This window comes from Muntiacus reevesi, chromosome 4, assembly GCF_963930625.1.
Source record: "Muntiacus reevesi chromosome 4, mMunRee1.1, whole genome shotgun sequence".
In the NCBI taxonomy this organism is placed as follows: Eukaryota; Metazoa; Chordata; class Mammalia; order Artiodactyla; family Cervidae; genus Muntiacus; species Muntiacus reevesi.
The window spans coordinates 44,333,515-44,347,069 of record NC_089252.1 but is presented as its reverse complement, the minus strand read 5'-3'; the positions used below and the strand labels follow the sequence as shown (position 1 = coordinate 44,347,069).

Below are 13,555 nucleotides of genomic sequence, written 5' to 3'. Positions count from 1 at the left end.
ATCTTCTTTCATGTAGTCAATCTAAACACAAACTTAGGACCGCTCCTCTTGTAGTGTGTACTGGACCTCACTTACCATACTAAAGTTAGTGCAGTTGTATCTCACATAAAACGGTCTATGGCGATATAAAATAAAGCTTTTAGCGCTTGTCTCTGTTCCTCCTGGTCAGTATCAGAGTACTTAAACTCAGGTTGAAATTTGTTTGGGGATCAGCAACTAAGATTTAAACCAAAAATTATAAACACTTGGAGGTGGCTGTCAAGCCGCCATCTCAGAGGCAATTAGATTTCCTTTAAGATTTATTCCAAAATTTTGTTTGTTTTTTATTTCAAAATACATGCGATAGTTCTGAGCATCCCGGAGTAGTTACTACGTGTAGTCTCTACGTTAGAGTGTATGCTATCTTCTAATTCACAAGTACTGTTACATGTATGTAGATAGGAGTCAGACATTGTTTTTCCACTGATCAGTCTTAACAGTATTCCTTAAGGGTCTAATTAATACTAACTTTTGAAAGAATTATTGAATTTGTGTTAGCACTTTTGCTTAAAGCCATTAAAGATAAGTTTACTAGCCTTTTACAGTGTGCTTTAATTTGGTATAAGTACATTTAGTGAGCAAATTCTTTTCAAGATTAAGTATGAGTCATAATTGTGGGGCCAGTATTCAGTATTAAATAACTGTAGTTATTACTGACATTTTTGTACTACTACCTACATATTTGGTCAACAGATTCTGTTTTGAGACAGTCAAGAATATGCTGCACTCATCAAATAATGTAAAATGTTAAATTCGTGCCACCTTCTATCCAAAGATGAGAAGTTTTGAGAAATTTTTAAATCCCACTGAGATTTAAATGTGTGGCTGTCACTTGTGCATATCTAACAGTGTGTAGTCTCTTTGTTTACAATCAATGAAGCCTCTTCCTCATCCGCATCATTGTTTGTTTCAAGCAGTACTGTCCTCCTATGTTTTTGGATAGTCTCACCTCACCCTTAACAGCAAGCAGTACGTCTGTCACCACCACCAGCCCCCACGAAAGCAGTACTCATGTTAGTTCATCCAGCAGCAGGAGTGAGACAGGGGTCATAGCCAGCAGTGGAAGTAACATTCCTGACATCATCTCACTGGACTAAAGAAGGACTCGCTCGATTCTAGGAATCATTCATCAGAACTGCTCTTTCTTGGATCTCTGGTCCGTGGAAGCTATTTTTTTTGCTAATTACTTTGATATTTATTGAAATGTCAGATGGATTCGTTTCCCTTCTGAGAGATGAACACATGATCGCAACAAGAACCACATGACATGCAAGGATTTTTCTTACTCTTGGTGTACTCTTTGAGCATCAGATACATTCAGCTGTAACTATATCCTCCTGAGAGATGGATTTCAATTTCATATTACTGGACAGATTCTACAAATCAGTTAAATTTTTTTTGTTGTAATACACAGCAATAAAATTATGTAAATATTCAAGTACACTTTTTTCTAATTAAGAAAAGATGTAATCAGTGATTCTAAAATGACAACTTCTCGTTTAACCTGATGTGAAGGAAAAATATGCGGAAAGAAGTTACATTTGCCAAATGAGTCCTTTCCATGGATTTGTTCTGTTTTCGTTGAAGTAATGAAGTCTGGATAACTGGCCAAAGCTTGGGTTCCATTTTTCTCCGTTTCTATCAAAGAAGAATGGCCTATGTGCTAAGCATTTCCCCCGTTGGTTGTTTCCACTCTGGTATTGTGTGCCCGTGAGTGCAGAGTGGAGTTCTGGGATTTGGCTGCTCCTTATTAGTGATTATGTTGAAGAACACTATGCAGAGTCTGCCCTGATGTAATGTGTGCTGTTTTTGGTAATTGAACTTTCTCATTCTAGAGATGTCTGTAAATTAGGGGCTTACCTTCTCAAAAGAAATTCTCTGTGACTGTTGACTGAAATGTTTTTTTGGATTGAGGTGTGGCTGGAATGTTTGTTAAGATTTTGTTCACACTGTCCAGAAATATTGAGAGCATGGAGGCAGTGGAAGAACAGATTTAGGGGCAGTGGGAATAGCAAAGTTTAATTTCTTCCTAAGAACTTCTTTTACTTGTTTATTTTATAGGATAATGTTCAAATCTGTGATGAATAATACTGACAAAATATGTCATAATCTCGTTTTTCTCATAGCAGTGATTTTTAAATTTAAAGAATAAACAATAGCAAAGGGATGGAGGTGGAATCAGATTTCCTGCTTTTTAAAAAAAGAAATGTTTCCTGAAACCACAGAAGATAAAAACAGAATTAGAAGTGTTTGAGTATAAGAAAAGTTTGAAGAGAGGATGGGCCTGAAACCCACATTGAAAACCACTCTTACTATGTGTTTGATTTTAAATCTCTAAGGAAGCTGAATTTTACCCCGAGAAACATTTTTATCCAAATTTTATACTTTGCTTTCATTTGGCTGCACAATTTTGATTTCTCAAGGAGTTATTACTTTCCAAATGTTTAGCTTTCTCTCCCTAAGCTGTATCTAAGTAAACCTTTGTTTAAAAATCATTAAAATCTAGCTGGTTTCTCAGACTGAAATGCCCAGGTGCAGAGTCGCCAGTTTCATACAGGACAGGGGACAGTCAGGGTTGGTGCAGCTCCAGGGAGCTGCCTTCTCACGGCTTGGTTTCCACGCCTTCTCGAGTTCTCACGCCCTTTGTGCTGTTTTTGTACTCATTTAATTTCCTGTGATTTTCTACATCATCCCTTCTTTGGCTGTATTATCCCTTTAATGTATTATCCCTTTTGGAGAGTTAAAAACATGGAAAACAAACCTGAATCTTCTTGCAGTCTTTACATCATAGTTGCCAGTTTTAAATTCTTAGGACATGTTGCAGTCCTTTGGTCCATACACAGAATTTATTCCTGGTAAAATTTTACATTGCTGCTCTAAATGTGGATGCAAGTTCTGTTAACTCTGTAATCAGACAGAAAAAGTAACCTGATTTGTGTGGTATAATTTGTTAATAAAGAAATGCTGTATATTTGTTATCATTTTGTTATCCATTAGATTCTCAGAGACCCTCCCGTCCTCAGCTTAACCACAGAGTTTTACAAGGTCAATGAAAAAAAAGAAGAAATTAGTTCATTTACTTGATTCTTGTAACTGATAACCGCTGTGCAGTTATAGTTGTACTTTGTTTTCTTTTCACTATTTTATGTGAACAGTTTTATTGTTCATTTTTGGTGCTTTACACTAAATTACATAAATTTTTAATTTATCTCATACAGGCAACTCACATTTTTTAAAATACACTTTTAAGTTTATAATCTTAAAATTGAGACTTTTATGTGTGTATCTTTGAAGGTGAGTACCTTTTATTATGCTTTTGGCTCTATGACAACAGCATGCTTACTAAGCCTTTGTCCTTTTTTTAGTATGGTCACCAAATACTTTTACTGGGACCCTGCCTCTGTAGTAGTGTCTTTTGCTAGCCAAGATACCTGCTCAACCAGGTATAATTCCGTTTCAGAGGAGGTCTTCTCTAGCTGTTACGTAGACGGCAGCCAACCATCTGCCATCTGATGATGTTTAAGAAAAGGAACTGCAGTTACCAGCCTCTTACAAACACTTAGCCAGCCTGTGTTTTTATCTTTGTTCATATAGAAATGTTAGAAGAGTTTCCTTGCTTTGGTAACTCATGACGATATAATTGGTACTGAATGTAGCTTCACACCTAAGGTCTGCTTATATCAACTAGCTTTTTGATTCTTAGGTAAGCTGCTTTAGGAGTTTGTTTCCATTTCTGCCCAGAAGGTATAAATTCTTTCAGCATCTGTTGTGGGATGATTATATAGGCCAAACGAAACCATAGAGTCCAAAAAGCTAGAATGGAAATACCATGATTAAGTGTAAGATTGTGAGTATAAATAAGGAGATCCATAACTGGGTATAAAGCAAATTTCCCTAGGGTAGAATTTTAAAAGGATGTGAAGAAAGGTTGGATTTTAGAGGAAAGATACTCAACAGACTGTTTTGATTTAGGATTCAGACCTTTCAGCCATTCTGCCTTCAGAGCAGTCCTGAACATCTGTCATCTAGTAACCAAGTTGTCTGCTTTTCTTCTGTCAAAAAAGTATTTATTAGTTACATTTTGTCTTTTTAAGTAAAGTTGAATTTTATAAAATATTGGTTCTCAACTCTTTCATTTCTCTCTGGCCCCCAATGGGTGTGAAAAAGTCTCCGCCTGCCTCAAGTAAACACTTTTTATTTTCCTAATCTTTTTCATCATGGAAAATGTAGGGCAGCGTGCCGTTTAAAACTTGAGCCCAACATTGTATTTTGTGACCCTGGGTCTATGTGTTGTGGGAGCATGGAGGTGTCCTTTAGGTTGGTAGTTCATGACAGAACCTGATTCACCATCTTTTCTGCTACATTTCTGCATGAATATGGTGAAACTTACAGGAAAGAAATTTAATAGTTTCTCTGCTTTTTAAAGAATGACTGGTTTGTAAGCCCCCACTTTTTTGTTAGGAACCACACTCCAGTTCCTAGCAGAAATCAATAAAGCTATATAAAAATGCCCATTCTGCTTTAATGCTTACCTGATTCAGTATTTTTTTTTCTGTTTGTGTTGGTAATACATGCTTGTAGAAAGGGCACTTAAATAGTTTTGAATGTTTCTTGCCGGTCACTTTGCTACATGTTTGTGATCTTACATAGTTTTATTCATTTCTCTGTGTAATTTGTATCTTGATTTTTTTTTCTCAGTCTACAGGCGTTATTCATGTGACTAAAAACTACATTGTATGGATGTGCCATGCTTTCTGTTGCCTTTCTTTCCCTGTTGGACATTTTAGGTTGTATCTCATGATGCTGTTGCAGTGTGTGTCTTTGTGCATAAATTATTTCCTTAGGATAAATTCCTAGAGGTGAACTTCTGAGTCAAGGATGTAAATACTTCTGTAGTTTTTGGTGCTCAGCACTTCTCCAAGTGGTTTTGCTAACCATTTGGTATGAGAAGAACTATCTAACCATATTTTCCAAGAATATGTACCATTAACTGTATGTAGGCATCTGCATTAAGGCCTTCCACCTCTGACCTTGGTGAGCTGGGGTAACTGATTTGGAGATAATTGGCAGAGATTTTCCTGGGATGTCTCAGTTTCAAATATATCTATATGATATGTTCCAGAAACACCTGCTTATAAGGGTATCCAAATGATTTTTCACACATTTTTACTTGCATTATGAAGTAACCCGTTGTTACACTACGTTTTCCATTTTTAGTTAGAAAGTCTTGACTTTCTGAAACCACCTTTCACTGGGGCCAGCCCTTAGTAGCCAGCTCTCTCTTTTTTTCCTCTTCCCTTAGGCTCCATTTTGGCCTTTCTGAGTTCCCCAAAGCCAGTAGGATCTTCTGAGCCAAAGGCAGTCCAACTCAAACTGGAAAAGTGGTAAGGCTAAAGCAACAACAAAAGCAGAGCTAAGCTTTGCTTTTTCATTTTTTTTCGTGTGTTTCCCCACCCCATCTTGGTGTTCTCAGGGTAGCTCTAGGAAAAGAAAAAACAGATTGCTGTCTTCATTTGCTTAAGGTATTACTTTCTTGATTGGCGTACCGTGTTGTTTCCTGAACTGTTTCTTTTTGAATGGATTTTAAAGCTGCTTTTATGTTTTCATAGCTCAAATCTTTTACATGAAGAGTGTTGTGTTATAAAATATCCCTCTTATTTTGGCCTTCACAAACCATTCAACACGATTTCGGTGTGTTTTGAAAGTGTATGTGGACTAGACTGGTATAACAGATCTGGTCCCATTCTTCAAAGGGCTTACAAGAAGTTTTCAAAAATCAGGAATTCTTAGCTACTAAGAGATGTGCTAAGAAACTTAGAAAATGTCACATTCCTTACTGCAATCTTTCAAAGGAAAGTAGTGTTGTCTTTATGTTGCAAATGAAGAAACAGATAAATTTTGCAGTTGGACTTAGGTGTCTGAAACAGACCTGTTAATTCAAAAGCCTTATGACTCAACTGAAGTGACACTAATTAGGTAGGCTATTTGGGAGACTGGTATGATAATCTAGACATAAAATTATGAGAACTGATTTCAGGTGATGGCTACAGGAATAAGGAAGGAGTGGATGATGGAGCCATTTCAAAGGAAGACTCAAGATTAAGTGGATGTAGGAATAAGAGCGGAGTCCATTTCTCAAGGTAGAATGGACAACAGTCATTAAGGGGAGACAATGGTGAGTTTGATGATTAAGATGAGATTTCAGAAAGGAAATTTTCAAGAAGCTTATTGTTGTTCTGCAGCCTTAAGAAGTGCAAGCTTCTCTGCCTCCGTTTTTACTTTCACTTGTCTCCCTTCTGTATGTGTCCTGGTCTCTCCCAGTTGCCTCCCCACTCTTGCGCTTGTGCATGCCCAGTTGCTCAGTCATGACCGACTCTTTGTTCCCTGTTGGACTGTAGCCCATGTCACCTGCGTCACAGGTGGATTCTTTACCTGCTAAGCCGTGGGGAAGCCCCCTGTCCACCCTCTCTCCTCCCTTAACTGTGCTTGGCTGCAAGTTGATGTTTTTTTTGAATTTGCACTTAACTGCCTTAGCATAACGAATTTGGCTGTCTCCTAAAGGCCTGCCATAGCCTGCAGCTCTCACCAGTGTGGGCTGTGTCCACATTCCACGTATCTCAGGAGGTGGTGGTGGCTGCCCTTCCTCTGTCTTGTAATTTCTAAATAATTTCTCAAGGCTTCTGACAAAAATCTGCCCTTTTGTTGCTCATGTCAGGAAGTTATACTGTTACCTCTGCTCCTACCATCAATCATTCCCATTGATTTGCTGAAGGCCTCACTTCCTAACAGTGTACTTGACCATCTCTGATTCTGTTGTATTCTCAGTGACTTCATGTTCTGACAGATGATCCATCCAACACTGGCTGGTGAGATTTTTGGTTATCTTGCCTCCAACATTTTCTTCCGTTCAAACTCCCTATTTAACTCTCTATTTTCTTTGTACTTACTATCCAACTTCATTATCACATCCTTCAGCATGTCCTCAGACCCCTTTCTCAGTCACCTACCAGTCCTTTGACTTGACACTGCATGGTTCTTTCCCCATTCTCATCAATTAATGCAAATATTCCTTGTTTTCTTTTTTAACTGAAGGATAGTTGATGTACAAAATTATGTTAATTTTAGATGTACTACATGATTTGATGTTTTTATGTATTATTGCCATGATAAATGTAGTAACCATTTGTCTCCATATGAAGCTGTAGTAATGTATTATGCTGTATGTTTTCATTCCTGTGGCTTATTTTATAACTGGAGGTTTATGTGTCTTAATTACCTTTACCCATTTCTTCTCTCCAGCCCCTCCATCTTGGCAACCACCCATTTATTCTCTGTATGAGTATTTTCATTTCATTTGATTAGATTCCACATAGGAGCAAGATTATATGATATTTGTCTTTCTCTGGTTTATTTCACCTAGCATAATACCCTCTAGATCCATGCATGTCGTTGGAAATGGCAAGATTTCTTTTTTGTTGTTAATGGCTGTGTTATGTATGTATGCACTTTACCCGTTCATCTGTGGGCACTTAAGGTGCTTCCATATACATCGGCTATTGTAAAATAACGTTTCAGTGAGTATTGGTGTGCGTATGTCTCTTTGAAGTCACTTGACTTACAATACCCAGAAGTGGAATTGCCAGACCATATGGTAATTCTACTTGTTAATTTTTTGAGAATCCCTCCTACTGTTTTCCATTCTAGCTGCACCAGTTTACTCCAGCCAGCAGTGCACAAGGGTTTCCTTTTTTCCACATCCTCGCTAACACTTACTTCTTGTCTTTTGTGTGTGTGTTTGATGACAGCCTACCACTCCTGTTCAGAACACCTTTCTTAGCAGGTGATCTTGTTTCCAAACTCAGTCAGAAGATTCAGAACTTCAGCATGATTCCTTTTCCTCCGTGCTTACCTTCATCTTTTATTCCAGCCTCAGAGAATGGGTTGGGCCAAAGGCCAGCTCAGCCCCGTGAACCTTCGACTCCTGTGTCCTCTGTTGTCCTCAGGCCCTTCCTCCATGAGAATTTCCCTCTATCCTCTATGTCTTCCACCTTTTGGCTGCCGCTTTTGGCTTATAAAAGTCTCATGTCATTAAATATTTGAGAGGCTATTATATGCCAGTATATATAGAGAACTCACCTTCACCAAAGCTGTCACCCAGTAGATGGGGCTTCCCTGGTGGCTCAGATGATAAAGAATCCACCTGCAGTGTGGGAGACCTGGGTTCAGTCCTTGAGTTGGAACGATCCCCTGGAGAAGGGAGTGGCTACCCACTCCAGTATTCTGGCCTGGAGAGTTCCATGGACTGTATAGTCCATGGAGTCACAGAGTCAGACACGACTGAGCGGGTAATACTAACTACTAACTAACTAAAGCCATATAGATAAGTGAATAGGGAGATCATAGTGCAGTGGTTAAAGGTGGAGTCAGGGTGCTACAGGAGCACACAGATAAAGAGACGGCTGAAAATGTCCAAAATAGCCAGAAGTTTGCTAAGGATTGTTAAGAGAAGTATGTTAGAAATCATGAAAAACCTTGTAAAATAGCAATAGCAAGAAGTTATTGAAGATTTTTCATGGTGATTCATAATAAGGAGCATTGGTCAAGTTTCATGTGATAATTTCTATTCTACAAATGTGGAAACAGATTCTGAGAGGGTAAGTGACTTGTAGCATATAAGCAGGGAGTCAGACTTCATGCCCAGTTTTTAACCATCTTCTCATAGAGGCCTTCCTTGACTATTCTATCTAAAAAGTGTTTCCTAAATATCCTAACCACATCACTGTTTGTATCCCTTGTGGCAGATAGCACAACCTGTGTTTATTTTATGTATTGGTTCACTGTGTATTTGTTTCCTCTGCTAGATTGTAAGCTCCATGAGGGCAGGGGTGATATTTCAATTGCATCCCAGAGCCAAACACAGTGTGGCATATAGTAGGTGCTCAATAAATGCTTGTGAATGAAGAAATGGTGGGTTGTCATTTGTGTTTGACTTATGCTGACTGTAGAAATCACTTGACATCTGAGCAACAGGTATTCACAAGGGAGGGAAACAAGAGAAGGCAGATGGCTGAAAGAAGCTGGGGATTTTGGAGGAAGTGAGCTCACTAACCTAATAGACTCCAAACTCTTACAGGGTTGAGGGCCCAGGAATGGGAGATTGGTAGGGAAATGCACAGTAGGGACAAGAATGTGCCAATAGGTGTTTTATTAAACCTGAAGGCCTAGGACCCGTTGTAGACTCAGCCTACTGTATATGTAAGGCTGGGGAAATTCTGCCTATAATCTCTATATCCAAGGGGTCAAGTTACCTGGGTCAGCCATACTGCTCTTTAGTATTGCAGTAAAATTGTATTGGTATTTCGGAATACCAGACACCTTACCTGCCTCCTCTGAAACCTCTATGCAGGTCAAGAAGCAACTGTTAGATCCGGACTTGGAACTATGGACTGGTTCCAAATTGGGAAAGGAATATGTCAAGACTGTATTTTGTCATCCTGCTTATTTAACTTATATGTAGAGTACATCATGGGAAATGCCAGGCTGGATGAAGCACAAGCTGGAATCAAGATTGCTGGGAGAAATATCAATAACCTCAGACAATATATTAAAAAGCAGAAACATTACTTTGCTGACAAAGGTCTGTATAGTCAGAGCTACGGTTTTTCCAGTAGTCATGTTTGGATGTGAGAGCTGGACTATAAAGAAGGCTGCATGCCAAAGAATTGATGCCTTTGTACTGTGGTGTTGGAGAAGACTCTTGAGAGTCCCTTGGACTGCAAGGAGATCAAACCGGTCAATCCTAAAGGAAATCAGTTCTAAATATTCATTGGAAGGACTGACGTTCAAGCTGAGGTTCCAATACTTTGACCACCTGATGTGAAAAGCCGATTCATTAGAAAAAACCCTGACGCTGGGGAAGGTTGAAGGCAGGAGGAGACAGGACGGCAGCATGCGGTGGTTGGATGGCATCACCGACTCGGTGGACATGGAGTTTGAGCCAGACCTGGGAGATGGTGAAGGACAGAGAAGCTTGGCTTGCTGCAGTTATGGGGTCGCGAGGAGCCGGGCACGACTGAGTAACTGGACAACAGCAAAATTGAAAGAGAGCTTTAGTTTTTTAAAACGTGGAATATGAAGTAGTACTGGTTTCTTGATGGTTTATATAATGATTTGGGGAAACCACATTTTCAGAGCTGATTAGCTGTCTCTTCATAGCATTTCCGTGCTGGGGATACAAAAGGCCAGCGTTTTAATGCTTGAGGAAAACCTTGTTTTGTCTCAGCAGTTTATGCCGTAGTTTGGCCACATGGGCATTCACGCTACCGCGTGTCTTCTGTCACTTGAACTTCTGTAACGGTAGGAAGCATCTTACTGTTTTCATCCCTGTCTCTCTGTACCTGTTTCTCACAGTGACAAGTTTGGTTTGTTTTTTTTAATTTATTTTTGGCTGTGCTGGGTTTCTGGTGAAGGGGAGCTGGGGCTGCTCTTGGACAGCGCTGCATGGGCCTCCCGTTGCAGCGGCTTCTGTCGCTGCAGAGAACGGACAGCAGGGCACACAGGCCTCAGTGGTTGCAGCATAGTTGCAGTTCCCGGACTCGAGAGCACAGGCTCAGTACTTGTGGCACTGGGGCTAAGTGGCTCCACAGCTTGTGGGGTCTTCTCAGACCAGGGGTCGAACCCTCACTCCTGTAGTGGCAGGCAGGTGCTTTACCACTGAACCACCAGGGAGGCCCCCCAAGTTCACTTTCTTAAGACACAATTCAGATCATGTAACCGCGCTGCTCAAAATCCTCAGTGTTTCCCTGGCTTGTTCTGGGTAAATCTATTTTTACCATGACCTATAAGGCCCTACGTCAGTGATTCTAAAACTTTCAAATGTGACCATAGTAAGAAATAATGTTCTAAGTTACGTCTCAATATGCACACTATATTTTAAAAACAAAATTTTAGGAATCAGTGTTGGTCCTTACATACTTAAAAAGCATATATGACTTCATTAACATTTAAATAAAGTATGATTAATGAATTATCTGGTAACTTCATTCAGTATATTTTTCATTTCTAGAAATTCATTTACGGTTTATATTTAGTATATTCCAAGTTGCTAATTGAGTCTTTGAATATATGGAAAAAAATTATAACAACTGATTTACTGTCCTTGTTGGCAAATTCTAACATCTGGGTCCATTCTGGTTTGATTTTGGTTGGTTGGTATGTTTCCTCATTATGGATTGTGTTTTTCTGCTTCTTATGTGCCTGGTAATCTTTGCTTAGATGCCAGGCATTGTAAATTTTATCTTGCGCTGAATATATTTGTGTTTGTATGAATGAATTGAGCATTGTTTTGGGATGCAGTTATGTTACTTGGAAATACTTGATTCTTTCATGTCTTGGTTTTATGATTTTTTTAGAAGCCTCCAGAACAGTGATCTCTCCAAGGCTAGCTATTCCACAATAATGAGGCAAGACCCTCCTGGTTATTATCTGCAGTGCTTCTTGGATTGTGAGGTCTTAGACTGTGGCTGTTGGGAATAGGCACCATTTCTGGTCCTATGTGCTTGACATTATTCCATCTTAATTCTTTTGTATTTTTTCCCCCATCCTCATATAATTTACTTACCTGCATTTAATGATAGCAGCTGTGATGAATTCTAGAAGGAATCCCTCTCTGTTTAGCTCCTTGTCTCTGTTTTCTGTCCTGCAAATTCTCACCACCCTCGTCTCTGGATTCTCAGCTCCATTTCCTAAATTCAGAGGATCTGCTGGCCTTTGCCTGGGTTTCTCTACTGTGCTGCAGCTTGGAAACTCGCGAGGTAATGAGCTGGGGCAGTGGTAGGGCTCAACTCATTTGTTTCTGCTCTCAAGAATCACTGTCCTTTGTTGCCTGATATCCAGCATCTAAGAAGCAGTTGTTCCATATACTTTGAAAATATTTTGATTGTTGCAGGCAGAAGGATAAAGCCAATCTCTTCTTGGATGGAAGGGAAGTCACTAACTTTTTGTATGTTTCAAATTTCTCTCCTGGAATGTAGTGATTAAGTCTGTGATGGAAAAATGAGGTATAACACTCTAATTTTGTTTTGTTTAAGCCACTGTCACAAATACATTCATATTGCTAACAATGTTGATAAATATGATACAGTAATATCTTTCAAGTCTTATTTTCCACTTAAAAATATTGTTGATAATCTTTCTGAAAAACAAACTTACCATAATTGAAACTCATAGTAATGACATGTTTACTAACAGAAGATTATATACATTTGTGCATTTAGCTTGATAAACTACAAACTGTGTTAATATAAAACTCAGATAATGTAGCAGTAACCCTCCTAATAGAAGTTGACCTTCATATGCTAGAAAATCAAATGGAACAACATTCTACAAAAGATTAAACGACCTATTCCTTCCATTTATGTGTTCATCACATGCTCTTTACTGTTTTTCCTGTGCTGTTTGTCTCACTTGGCTGTAGTGTTTATTGAGACATATCTAGTTCTTGCAGAATGTTCATGGGTCTGCTCACTTAGGTATCTATTTTGCTAGTTATTTATAATATCTTTATTTTTGAAAATACTGATTGTGACCCTCTACATTGCTTTCCTGACACATTAAATTGAAGTGTCTAGTTCTTGCAGAGTCCATAGCTATTTTTCTATTCTAGTATTTATTTCTGTTGTTTTGAAATTCTGAGTGTGACCCCTTAGTTACATTGGTTTCCTAACACATTAAGTTGTGTCACCCAGCAGTTTGAAAAGTTGCCTGATAACACTGGATTTCGTCCAACTGGCTAGGATCAAACAGGCACCTATTTGAACCTGGTCAGTCTCCTGCTGGAACAGCTAAGAGTCTTAGATAGTTTAAAAAAAAAAAGTTTTTAAAAGAAGCTTTGAAGCATTGGTTAGCTAGTATAAAATCAAGGAATTCTCAAGGAAGAAGTAAAATGGGGTATCTAGAGAGTAAGACAAAACTGCTGCAGTTGGCTTCACCAATTATTTGTTGACCAGAGCAACCTGACTTCGGTCTTCACAGGCTCTGGGGCATGATTCTAGCAAGCAAATCTCAAAGGTCCTGAGTTATCTACTGTGTGATATTCTCCCCATAGAACCAGAGCCCAAAGGATTGTACCTTTAGTATAAAGATGAAGTAGCAGTAATCCTAGTCTATGAGGGAATCACAAGGAATCTGAGGTTTTAGCTAAGGAGGAAAATTACCACAAGGCTTCATATTCACACAGTCTTGTAGCTTGAATGCATAGTGTTAGATATTTTGACTAAAACTTCAGCCTGAAAATTTAGTTGGTGACCCTCCATAATGGTGGTGCCCCATGGTACCTGGCAGATGTAAATACAGAGTCACTCTGGAAGAAGGTACATTCACCCCTGAAGAAAATTCCAAACAAAATGAGCTGCTTGAAGTAAAACAAAAAACTTCAGTTTACAGTGATCAAGAGGAAGAAACATTGAAACAACAAAAACCTTCAGGGACTTTAGATAATGAAATTATCAGGGACAGG

General features: G+C 39.0%; 1 protein-coding gene across 6 annotated transcripts in view; it reads left to right on the top strand.

The window, feature by feature from the left end:
- Window positions 1-8,993, top strand: part of PIAS2 (protein inhibitor of activated STAT 2) — a 98,461-nt gene extending 89,468 nt beyond the window's left edge. For 3 of the 6 annotated variants that reach the window (XM_065932645.1, XM_065932647.1, XM_065932649.1), the window contains exon 14: window positions 954-3,020. In XM_065932645.1, the coding sequence (XP_065788717.1) occupies window positions 954-1,136 (183 nt within the window). In that variant the 3' untranslated portion in view covers window positions 1,137-3,020. Of the gene's footprint in view, window positions 1-732; window positions 932-953; window positions 3,021-5,341 lie in introns of those variants that run through there. The other 3 variants (XM_065932651.1, XM_065932646.1, XM_065932652.1) reach the window with 3 other exon arrangements.
- The last annotated feature ends 4,562 nt before the right edge of the window (window positions 8,994-13,555 follow it).